This window comes from Epinephelus moara, chromosome 2, assembly GCF_006386435.1.
Source record: "Epinephelus moara isolate mb chromosome 2, YSFRI_EMoa_1.0, whole genome shotgun sequence".
Classification (NCBI taxonomy): domain Eukaryota; kingdom Metazoa; phylum Chordata; class Actinopteri; order Perciformes; family Serranidae; genus Epinephelus; species Epinephelus moara.
Window position 1 is genome coordinate 8,253,767 of NC_065507.1, and position 21,033 is coordinate 8,274,799.

Consider the following 21,033-nt stretch of genomic DNA (forward strand, 5'->3'; position numbering starts at 1 on the left):
AGGGCCTCACTCACAGTTCACAGCAGGGATGCCCCCAGTGGTGGGAAGCTCACAGCAAAAATAAATAAACAAAAATAAAAATGAAACACATGCACAGAAATGGCTCTTACACCACTCTCTCAGGTGAAGATCGGTGTTTGTTGGACCCATCCACCAACCCTCCTGACTGCCTGCCCCACTTGGACCTTAACTTTTCGTTCTTGTTCTGCCACATTCCCCCCTGCACTGCAGAAAATTAAGTTAAATGATAAGGGCAACCGTTGACGTTAAAGGATGGCTTTTTAAATTTTTTTTATCAGTGTTTGACGCTGCAAGTCACTGCCCAAGCCTGAGATTTCGACGACTTCGGAGTGAGACTGGGTTGACACGAAGTGCCAAAATTGCAGTTCCACGAACGGCCACTTGAGACTGGCTCCAAAACAGAGTGAATCCCCATGAGCCCCTGATACTCTGGGCCGTTGGTCAGCAGTTGGTCAACATACACACAACATTGTTTGGCTGTATTCTATTTTATGATCATTTTTAACTAATGTTAAGTGTCTTTGTGTACCATGAAAGAAGCGGTCTATAAATGAAATGTTGTCTTCTTCTTCTTCTTCTCTAATGTTTTTGCAGTTTACAACGATGCATCATATAATTAAACCCCTTCACATGTTTTGTATGTTAAATCCTAACTTGTTGAGTTACTCTTAACTACTGCTAGCAAATATATGAAGTGGAGTACAGCATGTCCCTCTGAACTCTAGTGGAGAGGAAGAATTAAGTGTTATAAAATGGAAATACTCAAGTGTAAGTGCAAGTACTTGGATATTCCACCTGTGTCAGTTGCTGGAAGTCACAGAGACACAGAGCCCAACAGATGTAGAAATCAACTAAGCCTGCTGAGACACAAAATGAACCAATCACACTCATTTCCTTCTCTAACACGCACGCGCGCACACACACAACCAACAGACCGCAACACTTCAACAGACAGAGACTGGATGGTGTGACAGCAGAGACGCAGACGCTCTTTATCTCCAGGTCGGTACTTTTGTTTCAAATTTGCTGTATTTCAATTTTTGTTGTGCGATAGTGTGTGATTTGATAAAGACCAAGAATATGATCTATTTTGGTGAAATGAACTAAACCCAAAATCAGACTTTAGATAACCTAAAATGCTTCACTTGAAATAACACCCTACACCATGCCTCTTGTTGTCTTGTTACAATAAAATGGTTGACAGCGAGCAGAAAATGGCGTCCTTCCTGTTTTCTGTTGCACGCTTTCATTTACTTACAGTAATCTCTCCTTTGGTCATCGGCAGGACTCAGAGGTGTAAACACAAGATGAAATGTCAATTAATTTTCCGTGCCGGTTTGCTGCTGCTTTGGATACTGACAGGTAGGCCTTCCAACATCCGCTGGGTTTTAAGAAAAAAAAACAAAACAAGTGCAGTTTAATTATTTGAATAGTCCCAAGTTGTTCACCAGTTTCATTAACATAAATGTTTTCATGTTTCTTTCCGACTGTCTCCAACAGCATCTGTCAGTTGTGCCGGTAAGAAGACTACTTTAACAGTTAAATTGGGCTGCTTATACCAACCACATGTGTGACATTATGTTTAAATCTGTCTTTCTCCTGCCCAGGACCTGAGATCAAAGTGAGCGAACTCTCTGATGGGATTAAGCTGTCTTGTGGTGACAAATATAAAATACAATCAGAAAATGAGGTTGAAGTGACTGAGTTGAAATACAGGGATGAGAACACAGGGGAGTACAAGTGTTTGCCTTCTGACCCCAACGCTGATGTGACTGAAATATCAAAAATCTATGTGAAATTCCGGAGTAAGTTCTGCAGCAAAACTTGTGTCTTGCACTCATGTATTTGTATTTTGTATTGGCATTACTTGCGTTTAAACTGTAATAACAGTACAGTATGTCTTGTGTTTGTGTGTGTGTGTGTGTGTGTGTGTGCGTGTGTGTGTGTCCAGCCTGTGACAACTGCGTAGAGCTCGACGAGGCTTCAATAACGGGAATAGTCGTGGGAGACGTGGTGGCCACCATTGTGATAGGAGTTGCCGTCTATCTCATTGCGTCTCAGGCTCGGACCGGTCCAGTCACCTCTCAAAAGAAAAGTAAAATCTATAAGTCTATTCATTAATAGCTGATATTTCCTGCTTGTAGTTGGTAAACAAACAAAAAATGGCAGTTCCAGTGTTAAATAACACACATGCAAATACTGCAATAATAGAACTTAGTAATTAGAAATAAAAAAACATTAGAATCTGTTTGTTACTTCACTCTTTTTCTTGCTATTAATATGATCATTGTTTCTATCCTCAGGCTCTGACAAGAAGCACCTTCTTCCAAATGAAATGAACAGCAGCAGACACACTGATGATAATTACCAGGTGAGATGAAATGTGACAGCATTTCAAATATCACATTTAAAGATGAAATGATAAATGACCTTTTTTCTCTTTCTCCTTTCTCTTTCCTCACCCCACCGTTCCTCCCTCAGCCTCTAAAAGCACGTCACAGGGATACGTATGATGTGCTTAAAAAATAGCTGCCTTGGACCCCGACCTCTTTCTGAAAACATGCTCTCCAATGTGTCCTTTGTGCCTCAGACATCTGCAGGAAGGACAAGTTTATTATCTGTGATGTGTGTCGTTCATCTCTAATGTACGTGGCTCTGTATGGTGCTGTTTACGCTGCAAATCTCTCATGATTTATTTTCACCATGCCTGTAAGATATCGCTGTTAAAAGACCGCTCACATAAAGAGTGACTTGTTGACTTGTTGCTGTGTGTTGTAATTTAGCGTTGTGGTATTGTTCTGTTGTGGTATTTTAATTCACTATCTATGTTTGTCTCCTCCCGTACTGTAATTAGGAGTGCTACAGCAGCCATTTCATATTGTGACGTAAAAATTAAATGTTTCTTTCAACAAAACTGACTTCATTGTGATGCAACATTAAAAGCTGAGGAATAAAAACTTTGCTGTCTTGTTGTGCTTCTACATCAAGTACATTTACTCCAATACGGTGCTTAGGTTTTTTGCTACTTCTACCCCAATACATTTTGAAGGTTAATGTTGTGCTTTTTACATCACATTTATTTGACACTACTTTTCAGATTAAGATTTTAGTCTTATAAAATATACCACACCACCAACGGCTCTCATGTGGTTTGTAAACCATTATAAAAAAAATGCCGTGTCTACTCAGGGCCATTTGTCACATGTTTACAGAGCTGTTCGCAGCTCCACAAAAGATAAATGTTTAGATAATTGTTCACTGTTTGAAGAGGTCTAATTGTCCAGTATTGAACAAATAAACAAAGACAGAAGAAAAGTCATAAAAAATTATTTTAAAAAAAACCTATCGTACATTGGGTACGACTGGACTAAATAACCAAACTGTAACAGTAAGCAGTTAAACTAGCTCCACCTCGACCACCTACAACAGTAAAAAGCTGCTTACACATTGACTCATCAGTATTAATCTAATCATGTAATGTATAATCAGAAATCAGTCACAAGGGGGAATTTTTCCATGACATCAAACCCAGGTTTTGATACCTTTATGATTGCTACTTTTTTGGCAATAGCCATTCAATGTTTTTAGACTCCGTAATTACCTCTCCATATCGCCATTTACTCCCTGGATTGTGGCGTGCATCTAATCCAGCGTCTCATATCAGCCTCACTGTTCACTATTCACAGACCTATCTGCACTCTCTCTTATCACCAGTAACCACCGCAGAGTCCTGCACCGCGTCGGTTTACCTGTGAGTACCCGACTAGTAACCTGCAAAAACCTGTGTATTGGGTAAAAATATGTACATATATATAAATTCACAGGTACGGGCATGGGATAAAACGAGCTATACGTGGGCGGGCAGTGGGTGAGAACAAAAATGTGTCTTTTATTTTTCAGAACTAAACAAATGAAAAAAAAAGTGCAATACAGAGGCAACACATTCTCACTCCGACCTCGTCACATATCAACGTTTGGTCATGGACCTACAATAGGAATTAAATTAAATTAAATTAAATTAAATAGGAATTGTGCAAATTTGCAGGAAAGCCCAATCAGTCTTTTTTCAGCATTGGCAGTATAAAAACAAAATCGGGGAGTGCAGCAAAATGCCGCCTACCTACTTTTGTTCATACAGAATGCGCCTTTTTCGGGGTAATGGGGGGCGTGAGCAAGTAACAAAACGTGTAGCTCAGCATGTGACGTGAACAGTGACGAAGCCGCGGCTGGTCAGTCCTTCAGCGATTCTCTCCTAAGTTGGCCCGTTCTTCACCGTTCCCGTCATTTGATGGTTAATGGCCTCTTCGTTTGTGAGGGCAAGGAGGGCGCAAAATTCTTTGTCTCCCGAGTGTCTGTCAGGTTTGTGTTTCCCTCTTGCTACTAGCTGCTAATTCCTGCTATCAGCTGTTTCCTGTTTATCCACCGCCAGTGGCTCGGACATGCGGTGTCATCAACAGCTCCTCCCACAAGTCATCAACAGTCCCTCCCGTTGCGGAAGGGCGCCTCGTTCTTTTTAAACCAAAAAGGTTCCGCCAGTATGTCTACCCTACGAGGCGGAAAATTGGGCACCACAGATCAACTCGCCAATCCGGCTCTGTGTGTCTAAACGCTCGCAGCTTGCCGGCAAAACGGCCCAACATTCGCCGAAAATCTGGCAGTGTAAAAGGGGCTAATGTGAAAATTACCCTGGTTGTGTTGGTTGTTGACATTCTGTGATGCTGTGTCATCTTCTGCTTGTTACATACGTTGTTTTCTTTCAAAATACACTTCCGTTTTCACAGTAAATTTACTGTTTACATACAGTCTCTTTCAAAATAAAAGCACAACGTCAGTACAACAATGCAAATTGACCTTTTTTTTTGACAACTAAAGCACATGGTTGGCTTTAGGTAAAAAAGAACAGGGTTTGGCTTTATAATCTTCCGCCAATAAACTGTAACGATGACTGGCCGCATATAATGCCGACGTGAAAAGATTGGCTCACTTGGATTATACATTGAATCTTGATGAACAAGTTACTCAGTTTGAGACCAGAATCTTCGTTCCATTGAGGGCTGGTTTTAAAACACACATTTAAATCAGTGTAAAATATAAGGGTGAGTTTTTCTTCATTTTACTTTATTTATTTTATTTTATTTATTATGAATGTGTATATGCATGTATGTATCTGTATTTGTAGATATATAGATATATGGATTCATGTATAGGCGTGTGTGTGTGTGTATGTAGATACTTATTCTTGTATTTTGTTTTGATTAGTTTATCTAATGATCTCGATTTTTATCACTTACTATGAAATTTTGATTTATAGTTAGTAACTTAGCCATAAGATCTAATTTAAAAGTTTTTTTTTAATGTTATGATTAGGGTTAGGGTTAGTGATTTCAATGATGATAGTGATGATAGTGATTTCAAATGATTTCAAATGATTTATAACTCAGGCCATGGGGGGTGGGTGGGGGGTTGGGTGGGTGTAAAGAGTAGGGTTTAAGCTATTGTTTGGATTATAGGAGGATAAGTGAAGGTATATAAACATTTTGAGTATCGCTCAAATTTATTTTTGTATTGCTATTCATCTAATTTACGTAAATACGCTATATGCTTAATGTATTTGTGGATACCTTCAAGTACAGATGTAGATATGGCATTTATTGTCAATACTGTATTTTTCAGTTGTGGTATTTCCTCCATGATGAAAACAAAAAGAAAAAAACAATAAAAAATTTGGTCACACACACACAAAAAAAAGATGGCTTTTTTCATTGGTGTCTGACGCTGGAAGTCACTGCCCAAGCACTGGATTTCAACGACTGATGATTGAGAATGAGACCAGATTGACAAGGGCGTAAATATGGATAGTGCAGGCATGCGGTTGAACTGGGGCCCATGGCATAGGGGGACCCGCAGAGAGAGTGGTTTGAGGGCCTGCTCTCTAGAGCAGAGAACGTGTCCTTGTGAGCAGGGGCGATTGCTCTGAGACAACAAGGGAGGCTGAACTTGCCCTAAAATTTAATAGAAGAAATGGTCAAATATGCACTATTGAATTTACATTAAAATAAGAATTTACATTGCATTAAACGTGCGCTAGGATGCGTTTACCACCATGGAGCAGTAGGCAGGAGAGGACGCTCGGTGTATGCATGAGTGGAGTCTTCTGACAGAGTGCCGTCCAGAGTTCCTTATTTCCATAAGCCATATAGCTCATTTTTACCCTTCTGAAAATCTTTGAGGTGTGTGTTGCTGTGGTTCTGTGGCATGAATGTGGTTGAAAAACGGCTTCAATTAAATGTTCCTTTTATAAGTTACTGCCTCGCTACAATATGACACATTTTATGATGTAAACTTAAAGTGAGCTTCCGCTGTTTGAAAGACCAGCAGCCACCACTGCTTGTGAGTGATTCAACTTGCTCCTTCAGAAATCCGCCTGTGTTCGAAGAAAACACATTGAAATACAAACGCTGTCATCTGCTATATGCCTTCAAGAAGGCAAACCCATCTGCGTCAATGTTTCCTTCTATTTGTGAAATAGACAATAGAAATTATACACTAAAGTGGTTTTATCAGTTCTTTTTAAAGTTGTTTTCATGTCTTGTCTGTTTTAATTATTGACAGGTAAAGCACTGGGTCCATGTCATTGCTTCGACAGCCCACTGGTTTGACATCCCATTAGTCCGACCATCCGCGGTGCTGAATGGCTCGCGGCGGGCGTACGGTGCGCCGCGACCGGCTTGAGGCGGAGCAGGCTCACGGCTTATGTGTTTGTCACTTTCTTTTTCATTTTAACCCACACCATGATCTTTTTCTAACCCTAACCAAGTGGTTTTTGTGCCTAAACCTAACCAGACCTTAACCACAGGGCATCATGATGATTTCGGAACAGACTTCGGAACAATGAGTTTAATATGGTCGGAACAATGGGATGTCGAACCAATGGGCTGTCGAACCAATGGGCAGTTCCCGTAAAGCACTTTGTTTTGAAAAGGGCTTTATAAATGAAGATTATTATTAGTTATTCAGTGTTTTTACAGGTTTAAATCACTGGGCCTGTTTGTTTTGGAAAGGATGAGACCTCTGCAGATTATTTGACTCATGTTAAAAACCTCCTGAATGTCTGGCTTCAGTTTTCAGAGGAAAAGGTGAGTCACAAGTTGGCAGGTACTGAGCAAGCAACCCATCTTCGAGAAACCAAATATCATTGGAAAAACACTGATTTGAACCTTGAAACTGCTTTATTCAGTCACTTCACTGGTTTAAATCAGCTGGTCTGTTTGTGTTGGAGAGGAAGAGACCTCTGCAGATAATTCGGCTCCCGGTAAAAACCTCCTGAACATTGAACGATGAAGGAATTCTAACCAGGAGACGTTTAAACTGGTTGCAATCTGCAGTCCCCACTGCGAGACGCCACTAAATCTTACACACTGCACAAGCTTAAATTCAGGGTATGAGTATTTTTACATTATCGTATTAGTACTTGTACTGAATACTTCCTCCACTACTTGTTATTGCTGCAGTCTGTCATTACTATCTCATGAAGATGAGAGTCTTTCGGAGGTCTATTTCAGTCTGTTGCACCAAATATACGAAACAGACGAGAATATAGAGAGACACAGAGATAGCAGCGACAGATAGAATTACACAACAACTGTGAAGATGAGCAGAGAGGAAGGTAACAAAAAAAGACGGAAAGGTTAAAATAGTAACAAAGAAGAGGAGGAGAGAAGCTATCTGAGAGGAAGAGGAAGCGCCCCCCTCCATGTCAGATAATCTTATAACTTAAATTCTTTGATCACTGCTCAGAGTCTTCTTGACGTGTCGGGGACAGAGCTACAAACTGCAGTTTTCTACCTGAGGAAGAGAAGAGAGATCAAACAACGAAGCTTAGACAGCTCGGCTCAGAAACACAACCCTGAAACACGACCCACACACACACACACACACACACACACACAAGCAACTTCTGACTCAGTGCATGTGCACACACTTTCAAGTACTCGCTACACGCTTGTGTGTGTGCCCTCGCACAACGTAAATGTGTACGTTCGTGCATGATCTTAAGCGAACAGATGTAGGCCTGTGTGTGGGAACAGTTTGACTTAAGACAGTCAGATAGAGGAGCACACTGTATACAACCCCCCCCCTCCTCTTCCCCTCTACTTCTTTGTTTCTCTCTCACACAAACACACAGCTGATGTGCGATGAAGATAACTGTAGCAGTAAGTGTGGGAGTGCTTCCATTAAACACTACACCTTGGAGCTGCTCGCAATATGATAGACTTATCAATCATTAGTTATTTGCACGAAGAAGAAATATTATGTCATGTTTCCAGCTTTCGTTTCCACCGTTAAAGATGTGCCCTGTCACTGCTGGGAAAAACAAAACGCAAAAAACATGACCCAACATTTCCACTGTGTGCACTATGAGTATGAAATCCATTTTCATTTATGCATATATTTCAGATATATGTCAAATGTTTCCAACAGCAGCATGGCATGTCACTAACACAAGAGAGACTCTAGCGATGAAGACATATTGATGGTGATCATGTGCTTGTGGGTGTGCTACGGATGTGAGCTGCGGCTTCGGGGCCACTTCATGAATCTAACACGGATACATCTGTAGATAGAAACCCCTCGGTGTTGTTTCCGACCATGAGCAGAGAAAAAAACAAGAACAGAGTTGACTGTGGTTTATTCATTAGTGACACGCTTGTCCAATACAGTAACAAGAAGATGAGCGCTGCAGATTAAAATGAAAAAGCAAAAAAAAAAAAATAAAATAAAAATGGACAGGAAGCGAGTTGATGCGATGAACAAAATAAGCTTGTGTGGTAACATTTTACACATCTGACAAACAGCTGCTCTTCTAACAAGGTCAGAACTAACAATAACATCGACATATATGTACAGAAAACAGGTAGACCGGTATCTCTCTATTTCAAATGACAATATGATTTTTATACATGACTGTAAATTAGATGATTCTCTTTTATATAAAGGGTCAGTACACCACCAAAAAAAACACCTATACACCTATACAATCTGCTGTGACCCAATACAGCAGCTGCATAAATTTATTCATGGTCATTAGTAAGGCCATAGTTAGAGGCAGAGTCTCAAGCAAGTCCTGAGTCACTGTGGTGAAAATTAAGCAAGTCAAGTCAAGTCATTGGTCAGGTCAAGCAAGTCACAAGTCAAGTCATATTCACTATAAGCTGCACCCAGTGGTGGAATGTAACTAAATACATTTACTCAGGTACTGCAAGTGCAAATCTGAGTCTTTTCTTCTCGTAACATCGCCTACCTCTACTCCACTACATTTATCTGACAGCTTTAGTTTCTAGTTACTTTACAAATTAGGATTTTGCACTCGAAACTTATAAAAATATACAAGTACAGCTGGAACTATGAGCCAGTCATTGAACTAAAGAAAATACATTTTCATCTCCCGCTGCGACATGTGCGTCATCATATTTTAAACACAAAATGTAACTTCCAAATGTCTAGAAAAATACAAATATTAAATAAAAAAAGTCAAGTCCTTTCAAGTCATCTGTCTCAAGTCATGCACACCAAAGTCTTTCATCAGTGCCAGCAAAGCAAGTCTCAAGTCCTCAAATTTGCCACTTGAGTCAAGTCATGTGCCTCGAGTCCTGTGCTGTTGTACTAGACTGCATTATACTGAGAAATGTTTCTCTTATTAACACACATGAGAGGAGCAGATTATTTAAAAAATATTTATAAAAAAAAGAATTATACTAACTATGACCTCAGCACTAAAACATAAGTAACACCACGACAACAAAAAAGGACATTGTATGTACATTATGTTTATTAAACTGCCCCCATGTTTTCTCACTCAAAAGGATACTTCATCTGCAAAATTAGCATTTGTTTAACAACTACTCACCCTGTGTTATGTTGAATTTGTGAAGACAACATTGTTTTTCTTGTATTCCTCCATGGTGAACCAAGAATCCAAAAAGTGTGAACATTCTTCGTGATTAAAGTCATTGGCGACCACGTTTAACATCAGCTAACTATCAAAACATCAGTTTCATACTCTCACACGACTTGTGTGCAGTATTATCCAAGTCTCATTTATCCAGTCGTATGCTCAGTACTTCCCAAACGCATTTACACATTTATGCTAAAATGTAAATCAATATGAAACACTTCCACCAATGAGTAGCACGCCCTGAGCATGTCTGAGGATACCATGTATATGAGCTACGCTTGAGCAGAGTTGAAACACATGCATTTATTGAAAATGCATGTGTTTGGGAAATACTGAGCATCGACTAGATAAATGAGACTTGGATTATACTCAATAAATTAATGGACCTAGCTAACGTGATGTCACCCATTGGTTTTGAAGCCTCAAGTTCGGCATTTCAGCCATCCACATCTTGGCTTTTTGCAGCTAGATGTGACCATATTTGGACAAGAGGACAATGTGTCAAAGTTACCTATCTTTAATAATGGGTAACTTTAAGCCTTAATAAAATTTAACGGGTGAGTTATATAAAAGTTCACCCCCTGTACAGTTGTCATGAACAGGGGAAATTTGCTTTAGAGACTAAAACATATTTTAGTACGAGGCTGTAAACATGTTTTTCTGCTGTGAAGTCGGGCATTTTAACATTGGTGTCTATGACGATTGACTGGCTTCTGGAGCCAGCCTCAAGTGGCCATTTAAGGAACTGCAGTTGTTGGCGCTTAAGCGATGGCTTCATTTTTTTTAGCCTCGGAGGTTGCCGCTTGATTCTACTGCACCAGTTGTGCGATGGGAACTGCCCATTGGTTCGACAGCCCATTGGTTCGACATCCCATTGTTCCGACCATATTAAACTCATTGTTCCGAAGTCCGTTCCGAAATCATCATGATGCCCTGTGGTTAAGGTCTGGTTAGGTTTAGGCACAAAAACCACTTGGTTAGGGTCAGGAAAAGATCATGGTGTGGGTTAAAATGAAAAGGAAAGTGACAAACACATAAGCTGTGAGCCTGCTCCACCTCAAGCCGGTCGCGGTGCACCATACGCCCGCCGCAACCGCGGACAGTCCGACTAATGGGATGTCGAACCAATGGGCTGTTGAACCAATGACATGGACCCTTGTGCGATATAGTCTTGCTGTTGTGAAACCAGGTCCCCATTTACCTCAATTCATGAAGAATGTTCAAAGTTGTGGATTCTCCGCTCACCTCGGAGGCATGCAAGAAAAACAATGTTTTCTCAACCACTTCAAGGTAACATGCAGCGACTATAACTGATATGCAAATGGTCATTTTGTGGGTGAAGTATTCCTTTAACCTCTCATGGTATCTAGCCATGCAGATAGTTTTGCATTTATTTGTCCAGATATCTGTCTCCGAGATTTCTGCCTCCACACCACTGACATGGATGAGAATTTGTTTGTAGTACTCACACTATTAAAAGATTAAATCTAAAACAGTCTAAAGCAGTTCCCAATGTTTTTTGTCCTCGCAGAGACAGGTTAACCCTTTGCTGTACTGCTTCTATTAACTAAATGCCATTACCTGTAATGAATCACAGCGGTGGCAGACGACCTGGACAAATGAAAACGACACTACCTGGCTAAGTAATACCAGGGGTAACTGAGTTCTTTTTTCGATGCCATTTGGGTTAAGCAACCCTTTAAATCCAAGAGAGCAAAAGCCAGTGTTTGCATGCGACCTGGAGCATGACTGATGTTCATGTCAGGTGGCTTGTCACTGTCCTGTCCTGTTCAAGAAGGAGTAATGATCCTGGGCGCGATTTTGCATGTTCAGTGTCTGTCAACACACACAACATAAACAGCGTTAGAGTCACAGAATCACAAGATTTCTAAGATGTGTGAAATGTTTTGTTTTTGAGAAGGTTAGATCACAATGCACACAAACTTCCTGAGACCCAAACATTTGGTTAGCGTGCGTTTTTTATTTCTCCTAACTTTTTGGGATCAGTGAGACCCAATACTTACAAAAAACAAAACATCATGAATGATATTTCAGTCCCAATGTTCTCAAACGAGGCGAAAAATAAAGTCCCAATGTCTTCAAACGAGTACTTCCTAATTAACAGCATCTTAGCTTGTTACTGTCACTACAATTGGTCAAATTTGTTGCCATATCAAACTACAAACGTTATCAATCATAAACAAGTTTCAACCATAAAATGTGATCAGGTTTTGTCCACTTTTGTGTTGGGATCCACTGCAGACTGACTTGGCAGAGGTGGCTACCATCTTGCTTTTACATGGATTAGTGTGTTGGGGTTTTACTCTCAATTATGTTTAGTACATTCACTTTGAAAATGAAATAGTTTTGTTTTACTTAAAAGGACAGTTTTGAGGAAGTTTGCTTCTTTTGCTGCACGTGAAATGAGAAGATTTTAGATTTTATGAGGGATTACATGCTTGATTGTTTCTCGGCCGAGCAAAGTGACTTCCTGGAGTCATTTTTAAACTTTGATGTTTCTACAGATTAAACAAGTTATATTTATGTCGTGTTGGTTATTGAGCTTTCGGTGTAGGCAGGCTGAGCAAGGCTAGCTGTCTCCCTTCTCCCACTCTTGATGACCTATGCTAACCATCCACAGCCTATCTGTGGTACCGATCTAAAGGCCCTTTCACCCCTGCTTTGTTTGGTTTGGACTTTGGGACTTTTCTGATTGATCCAAACCAAAATTATAGGTGTGAAACCCTCCTGCATTATGGACTAAAAAGCCAAACCTTGGTCCATTAGAAAGAGGTGGTCTCAGTCAGGTTCGGTTCATTTCTACTGTGAAAATGTTTACAGAGTGTCACATCTATTCCGTTATTTACACCCATCCGTACGACCGGTTATTACGCATCCCACTGTGCGCTGTGATTAGCTGGTTCTCATCACGTCGTTGTCTCCAGGTTGAAGGCAGTTACGGTTAGGACACAGAGATCATGGTTAGACTTAAAACTAGCTAATCTTGGAAATTCTCCGAGGTTAAAGTCGTAGCTTTATGAGAAAACACTGATAATCTACTGTGAGAAAGACAGGTGATGTATATATAGAGTATAAATAGCAGTAAAGTCCGTGTATGGAGGAAGAATTGATGGATGAATGGGTGAGGCACTGAGGTTTGAATCTTGTGTGGGTCTTAGCTTATCAATTTTAGATTTAGCTGACTCATTATTTTTAGTTTTTAGGATGTACAAAACTGCAGAACGCATGCTGTTTACAGTGCAGTAGACCCGTTTATTTTAACATCATAACTCCAAGTTGCCAGGAGGCCCAGAAATATATATACCCAAGTGTAATTGGGTGCATTGTTGGTCACGGACACCAGGGTGCTAATAGCATCTGCCAACGTTTTATTTGGATGGTTCGGACCAATCACAGCAAGTTCTAAGGAAAAACAATGCAACAAAACAAAAAGAGCCACCAGATGTTTCACTGACATTAGGAATTTAGGCATTTAAGGAAACTCAATATTTATTCTCCGAGAGGATGAGAGAGAAGGGATACAAGAGGACGGGAGAGTCCGTCTACAAACCAATCACTGTGAAGTACAGGGAGACGCAGGTACGTCATGTATAGCTCTTTAGTTTGCTTGCATTATTGCAATGTAAAGCCTAAACTAACCGGATCAAATGTACACAATGCAATAAAAATCCAAACCTTGGCTCAGACTTTGAAATACAAAAAGGCCCAAAGAGCGAATCGGTATATTTCTTAATGTCTAACCACTCCTTTGAGGTTTTAAAAATGAATTGGTGAAATTGCTAATCAAAGCTTTAATTTGATTTCTATGATTCTTTTACAAACACGTTTTTCATTTTGTGTTTGCGCTATTTACAATATCTGGCTGAAACATGACTGAAGATTACTGCTGCGCTCATTTGGACTCAAACAGGAGAAAACAATCAGCTGAATGCAACAAATGCAAAAGTAAAACGCATCTGAAAATGGAGCTCACATACAATACCTACCTCATAGTCAGGATTTGGGACAGGTGGACCCCGGCCTCCTGAACGAGCAGGTGCTAGAAGACGATAACACAGAAACATGTGTCACCAGTCATTTGTTGAGTTGCATCAGCATTTCTTTTTATCAACTGGATGTACTGTAGGTCTCACTGAAAAACCAGCATGTGTCAGTGCTAAAGGATGCATGATAAGTGCTTTGGTCCGAGTGACGTTAGATAACCTTTAACTCAACCAAGCAGTGTGTGAAGTAGCGTAACGCTGCGTTCTTTGTGAGCTGCTTGAGTGCATTCTCACCTTTGGAAGTGTGAGAAGGTTGAGCTGAGCTTTTCTTCTTGGTGCAACTGAAGATAAAGATCATCAAACCGGCCGTCCCCAACACGTCCACAACAATGGCCAGCCCAAACAACCATGTGTCCAGCTCGAAACAGTTTTTACATGCTAGAGGACAAAGATCAGCAGTTGAACAAGTGAAAGCTCAGTAAGGACAAAAAACACAGACTGCACATCATGAGGAATCTTACAGTTTTGTACTCACCCTTTCCTTTCACGTAGAAATAATATTTTGTTTTGTCATCATCATATTCACAGTAGAATGAGCCTCTGTTTTTGCCATCATATGTGAGTTTATACTTTTCTTCTTTCTCATTTTCCCCAGTTTTCGGCAATTCTCCTTTTTTATTGTACCAAGTCCCGGCTTGTGGACAGGTCATTGTGAATTCTTCTCTCCAGAATTCTACCCCTCCTTTTCCTTAAAACACGCAGACAGGTATCAAGTTACTTCAGTGTACTTACTTCAGTTTTTCATTTCATCAGGACCCTTCATCCACATTAAATTTCAGAGACAAATGGGGACGATCAAAGAGCCGAGGTGGGTTTCCAAGACTCAGCTCGTCTTATGCACATTAGACTCTGATGTTTTTTCCCTGTGTTAAGGTGCATTACATCATAGTAATGTCTCACATACAGAGAAATATTTTCAACAAGAGTCCTCAATAAATAACAAAAATATGACTAGATGTCAAAATGAAATGTATCCATACCCATATAGCCAACATTTTTAGGCAACTATTTGGCATACTACACTACAAAACAGACTAAAGTTTATCAAAACATCAGAATAAAAGAAGTACAGAATCCAGTGAGGTGAAACATACAGATAACTTTTCAACACAGTAGTCAGAGCAGTGAAGGTGCAGAAATGAAATACAGGAAATTGGAGAAGGTGCTCTGAAATGCCACATCTTCAGTCAGACCAATCTACTGAAACTTTCTGACTTTAAAATATGAAGTAAGATAAAATACAACAGAATAAAGAACTGATATTTACCGTCATCTGCTTCGACGGTGGCTATGAACAGCAGGAGGACGGCGAGTGTGGCCCGGACACCCATGCTGTTGATTTTCTTGAGATGACCTTTGTTTTTTGTCTTGTTTTCCGTAAAGCTTTTTACTCTGTTGCTCAGATTTGTGAATGTATCCACTGCAAGATGTTAAAAAAATAAAATTATAATCAAGCTGCCTGTTCAACGAAACAAGAGGATTGAAAGAAACAGACTCAATGGTTCTCCCTCTGACTTTTTCTCTGCCTACTAACACACACATGCACACGCACACACACACAAGCTGCGCCCCACAGGAAGTGTTTTTTTCAAGATGAATTCACAGTTAAACCTCAAAATGAAGTCGAACTAAATGACTGTGTTGTGTAAAGATGCTCCTTTATTTACTCCTGATCAGAAACGCAGAGAGAAGCTGTGCTGAGTAATAATTACCTATATTTTCATTATAAATGCTTTAATGTATATTTTAATTATATATTTTGCATATTTTTATATTCAAATATCTTGAATTTTCTCTATGTGCTCACGTCTCACTAAAAAATGAGATCTCAATAGGATTTGCCTGATCTACCTAGATGCTAGTGCTGAAAACATCATATTACAGTTATAAATATGAATGTTGACGCTGATTTATTAAGGTAAAACTCACAATCATGAGTATAAACTTTTATTTATTTCTTTATTTTATTTATTTAACAAGGACAGTGCACAGCTACTTAGCTGAACCAGAGTCCCTGGGCAGGAATAAGAGAATAATTTCTCTGCTTAAAGACACTATTATATAAAAAAATACAATTACAAAATAGAACATATTCACAACAGCTTCAGCAACAAGTCATCACAACAACAACAACAACAACTACAACAATAAGATTTCATAATGCTCCATCACTTTGAAAACATATTGTGAATATTTAATGGAAGTCAATGTGTTTTATTTAATGTGTATCAGAACGTTATGACTTTATGATCTGGTCTGGTAATAATTCTTGTGTCTCCCTTTTGTAGTTTTAGAGTAAAACTTTGCCATTTGCAGATTATAATGTTTATAACAATTATACGTATGTAACAATATAATGTAGGATCCTTCCATTTTGTTTTTGGTGTCTAGTTCGGGTGGGTTGGTAAATGGTATACTATAGACCTGCACTTGTATAGCACCTTTCTAGTCATCCGACTTCTCAAAGCGCTTTTTGCACCATGAGTCACATTCACCCATTCACACACACATTCATACACTGGTGGCCGAGGCTACCATACAAGGTGCCACATGCTACTCAGATTTTGGCACACTTCCACACTGATGGAACAGCCATTGGGAGCAATTTGGGGTTCATTATCTTCCTCAAGGATACTTTGGTATGCGGACTGGAGGAGCCGGGGATCGAACCTCTGATCTATTGTGTTTTTATTCCTTATCTATATATATATAGGCTATGTTTATTCTAAAAGAGGATGGTGTCTGTATCAGTTTGGTAAATGCACTAATCATCTCTATATTGCATTTGTATGTGAACGAAGCCAGGGGGAAGCTCACACAATATAATGTACTGCATAAATATCATCATACACTGTTACGACTCTGCAGAATAAAGTGGTTAAATAACAATAGCTGTTGGAAATGTAAAACTGAAATAGGAACTTTCCTGCGCTGTATATGGGGATGTAGTTTTGTCAGACCACTTTGGATTAGAGTATTAGAAATTTTAAGTTGTTAGTTGGTTCAGAAATGAAAAAAGTCCAAAGCTGTGTTTACTGGGGGATCCGTTGCAAATACCAAACGTATCCAAGTGTGCATTTTCTGTCTGTCTGTCGAATTATTCTAAGACACTGAAAGACAAAAGAATGGGTTAATGCAATGATGGAAATAGCATCCTATGAATGTATGCTCAGTAGGATAAATGGCGATCAGGAGAAAGGTGCATATGCTTGGGATCGGTTATGGCCTCATATCAAAACAGTATATAAGCCTTCATCATTATGAACTTGCTCTGTGACTATGTGACCCTGTAGAGTGAAGTATGGGGACATATGTGTGACATGTTTTTGTTTGTTAGTTTGTTTCCTTCTTTCCTCCCAGATGTATTTGTTAGTTTCTTTATCTACTGGAATCCACCTCCATATTATAAGAAATAAGTGCCTCGTATTAGAATAGAATGCCTTGAATAGCACCTTGCAGAGGGCAGCAGTGCAAAGAGTTTATTTCCTGGTTGGAAACGGTCCTTGATGATCCTCCTGGCTCTACTGAGGCACAGAGAGCTGGAGATGTCCTCCAGAGAGGGCAGGGGACAGCCGATCACCTTCACTGCTGTCCTGATAACCCTCTGGAGGGCCTTCCTGTCGGATGCAGCAGGCCAGCACACTCTCAGTGGTGGAGCGGTAGAAGGTCACCAGCAGGTTGTCTTTTAGTCTTCTTTTACTGAGCAGTCTTAAAAAGTGCAGTTTCTGCTGGGCCTTCTTGACCACTCCCGTGGTGTTCGCAGCCCAGGTAAGGTCCTGGGAGATGGTGATCGCCAGGGACTTAAATGTAAAGACCTTCTCCACTTCATCTCCATATGTGACGAAGGGTGCTGGATCTTCCTGTTTGCCTGGAGAATAATATATGTATGCCATTGACCAAGCCTTTCAATCCAATAAAAACTTGAATTATACTTTGCATTTGTATGTTTACCAATAATTTATTCATTTGTTTTTGTTTTTACTTATGACCTGTGCACCCTGACACCACTCTTGGTAAACTGCTTAAACTGTATGCATTTCCCCATAGTCTCTACACAGCAGTAGGGGAGAACGGGGATGATTGTAACACTTTTTGTTTGAGCAAGTGTAACTCAGTGGGTTTTTTTGTTAGAGCTCTTAAATTTTGATACGTGGTACCCATATTTGTCTGCTATAACACACACTTTGACCTCTACTACACCATCACAGATTATGGAAATTAATGTCAAATACAAAGAGGTATATTGTTACAACGTACCCCAGTACCGGGGTGAGTTGTAACACTAGCTGGGGATGGATGTAACAATTAAATTATTGTGCTTAAAAAAGATTCACAATAGGCTAAATGTATTCAAGCACTTTAATGAATAATAAAGAAGGAACAATAAACTTGTAAGAATACAATAATTATAATATTAAAATAAATAGAAATGTATAACATAAATACAAAAATAAGTACAATAAAATAAATAAAAATATATAAAATAAAATAAATAAAATCAAGAATAATAAAGTATTAATCTGTCTGTGTGTGTGTGTGTGTGTGTGTGTGTGTGTGTGTGCGTTGTAGCCTGAATGAGGTTGACGTTTGAACAGCATTTTAACAGTTGAACAATAAACACTTTGGAAGAGTTGCAACCCTCCCCATGCCTAGCAGCCATGAAAGAGCTAACCGTTTTTAGCATTTAGTTTCAAAGCTAGCACTAATGAAACACATCAAATTAAACTAGAGAAACTACTACTTGAATCTATGTAAGTGAAACAATTGTACATACAACACAATGGACACTATGCAAAAAAGAACTGTGATGAAAATGTTTGGTTTCTCACCTGAAAAACTGTTTTTTAGCTCTAGAACAGACAAATTTGGACTCAGAGACATGCGGCTTCACCAGTGAGCTCCAATTGTAAATGGGCATGGACTATGTTGATGATGCCACCACAGCTCGTTTCTAATTGGCCAAACTGAGAGTGTTACAACTATCCCTTTGTTACAACCATTCCCGGTCTCCCCTATACAGTCTGTATAGACCAATAACTGAGCGTTAGATAATATTCAGTGCGCTCTGCTGTAGCTTTGTACACCTGTTATTAATACTGTTCTTTTTGCATGATTATTATGTGTATGTAAACTGATTATTTGAAAGTGCTACCACATGCTGGTTTTCAATTCATCATTTTAAAACTCACCTCATGACTGTATATGTCTGCCTGCCTCTCTGACATTAATGTACCGATGGGTAAAAACTCTTTAAAGCTAAATGAAGAAAAAACTTTTAATTGGACCAAAAGCAGCGAGAGAGAAACTGCACTTTATGTTTGGTGGCTGCAGCAAGCACATTAAAACTAATATTACTAACTTGGGAGTAGTTTTAGACTCCCGTTTTAACCCAGGAAGATGCCAAAATACTCACTCACGCTTTTATTACCAGCCGTTTGGACTATTGCGATTCCCTTTTCGCTGGACTACCCAAAAGGTCAAGAAGAAAACTACAGCCAGAGTGACTAAAACAAGGAAACAAGGAAAATGGATCACCTTACCCCACTGCTAAGGTCACTACACTGGCTCCCTGTATCTTTAACAATTGATTTTAAAGTTCTTGTTTATAAAGCTATAAAAGACCTCGCCCCTCCAGACGTCAGAGATTTTCTATCATTTTATGTTCCAGCCAGATCACTAAGGTCCTCCACTGCTGTAAAATGTTCCCCATGTGTCCCATAAAAGTCCTGCTGAGAGTGCTTTCTGTTTTTACACCCCTAAAATGTGGAATTCACTACCTCTGGATATTAAAATGGCGAATTATCTCGGTATTTTTAAATGTAAATTAAAACCCTGTCTTTTGTAATGTGGCTTTTAATGTGGAGTTACATAACAGCCTTGATTTTTAAGTTTCAACCACTGGTTTTTACCTTTATTTCTAATCTCTCCTGTTCATTTATATTCTATTTTATTTATTTATTTACTCTCTTTTTATTCTATGGAGTTTTAATCATCTTTTTTTTGTTAGCTTGTTCTGTTTTGGTTGGTTTACTTTTTTAATATTTTATCATCTTGTGTCTGTGCCACTCCAGTTTTGCCATGTGTGTGTTTTGCCTTGGATGAAAGGTGCTATGTAAATAAAGCTGAGCTGAGATAAAGCTGCAGCTCATATGTGAAAATGTCAAACATCCACAGAGGCCACAACAAAGGCTGTGAGAAAATGTCAACTTTTATTAGTTGACTATAGATTTATAAACCGTTTGTGAAGTTTAATGCACTCATCATTTCACAGTCACACTTTTTTACTTAGAGAGATTTAACCTCTAACTTAAACCAACCATGTCAACATGTCAGCCATGAAGGTGGAGAACCAGCCCCTCTGATGTTTCTGACAGACTTCACACTGGTGTACATCAAAGTGCAGCTCTGCCCCCCAGTGGTTAAAACCGGTAACCAGTCACTTCACTGGGATACTGTTAACATTTTAAAAAACTGGTGAAGTGGAATTTAACCATTTTGCTCTCAGACTGAATTGGTTTCATTAACTTCTTTTTTATTTAATATGATGATTACAGTCAAAACATTTAAATGAATGAAATGGGATCATTAAACATGTCAAAACAATGTCACATCCTACAATCTATAATCATCTATGACATCATAAAGAAGCATGAAGTGCTTTTAATGTGGCACTTACAGTGTCATAGTGTCCAGAGTGGCTGTATGTTTCATGTTAGTATATGACATTACGATACATCGCATCATAAAACACTAAATTATACTTTAGGTTATTCACTGTATGTGCACACACTGTCTCCACACCACTGACTGAGGATCCACTCTGGACAGGTGTTTGCGCAACAGCTTTACTATTCTGGAGCCACGGGTGCAAATGTGTTTTACGCAGCAGCAGAACAGGTTAGGGGAGCATCAGGAATGTGTCGGCTTTTGGGTTGAACATGTGAGAGAGAGATAAGGAGCCAGCGAGGAGAGTGGATGACTTTGTTACTCCGC

At 39.4% G+C, this 21,033-nt stretch overlaps 2 protein-coding genes across 2 annotated transcripts; one reads left to right on the top strand and one right to left on the bottom strand.

Moving 5' to 3' along the window:
• The first annotated feature begins 958 nt into the window (after positions 1 to 958).
• Positions 959 to 2,978, top strand: LOC126405410 (T-cell surface glycoprotein CD3 delta chain-like). Its single transcript, XM_050069142.1, has 7 exons — positions 959 to 1,023; positions 1,307 to 1,383; positions 1,522 to 1,539; positions 1,629 to 1,826; positions 1,973 to 2,116; positions 2,325 to 2,392; positions 2,503 to 2,978. The coding sequence occupies exons 2-7, from the start codon at positions 1,329 to 1,331 to the stop codon at positions 2,548 to 2,550; spliced, it is 531 nt and encodes a 176-aa protein (XP_049925099.1). The 5' UTR covers positions 959 to 1,023; positions 1,307 to 1,328; the 3' UTR covers positions 2,551 to 2,978.
• Positions 2,979 to 8,693: 5,715 nt separating this feature from the next.
• LOC126404842 (T-cell surface glycoprotein CD3 epsilon chain-like) lies at positions 8,694 to 15,553 on the bottom strand. Its single transcript, XM_050068201.1, has 5 exons — positions 15,308 to 15,553; positions 14,516 to 14,728; positions 14,275 to 14,418; positions 13,984 to 14,036; positions 8,694 to 11,812 (listed from the first exon to the last, which is right to left on the bottom strand). Exons 1-5 carry the CDS (start codon positions 15,369 to 15,371, stop codon positions 11,750 to 11,752), a joined length of 537 nt encoding a protein of 178 aa, XP_049924158.1. The 5' UTR covers positions 15,372 to 15,553; the 3' UTR covers positions 8,694 to 11,749.
• Between the last annotated feature and the right edge of the window lie 5,480 nt (positions 15,554 to 21,033).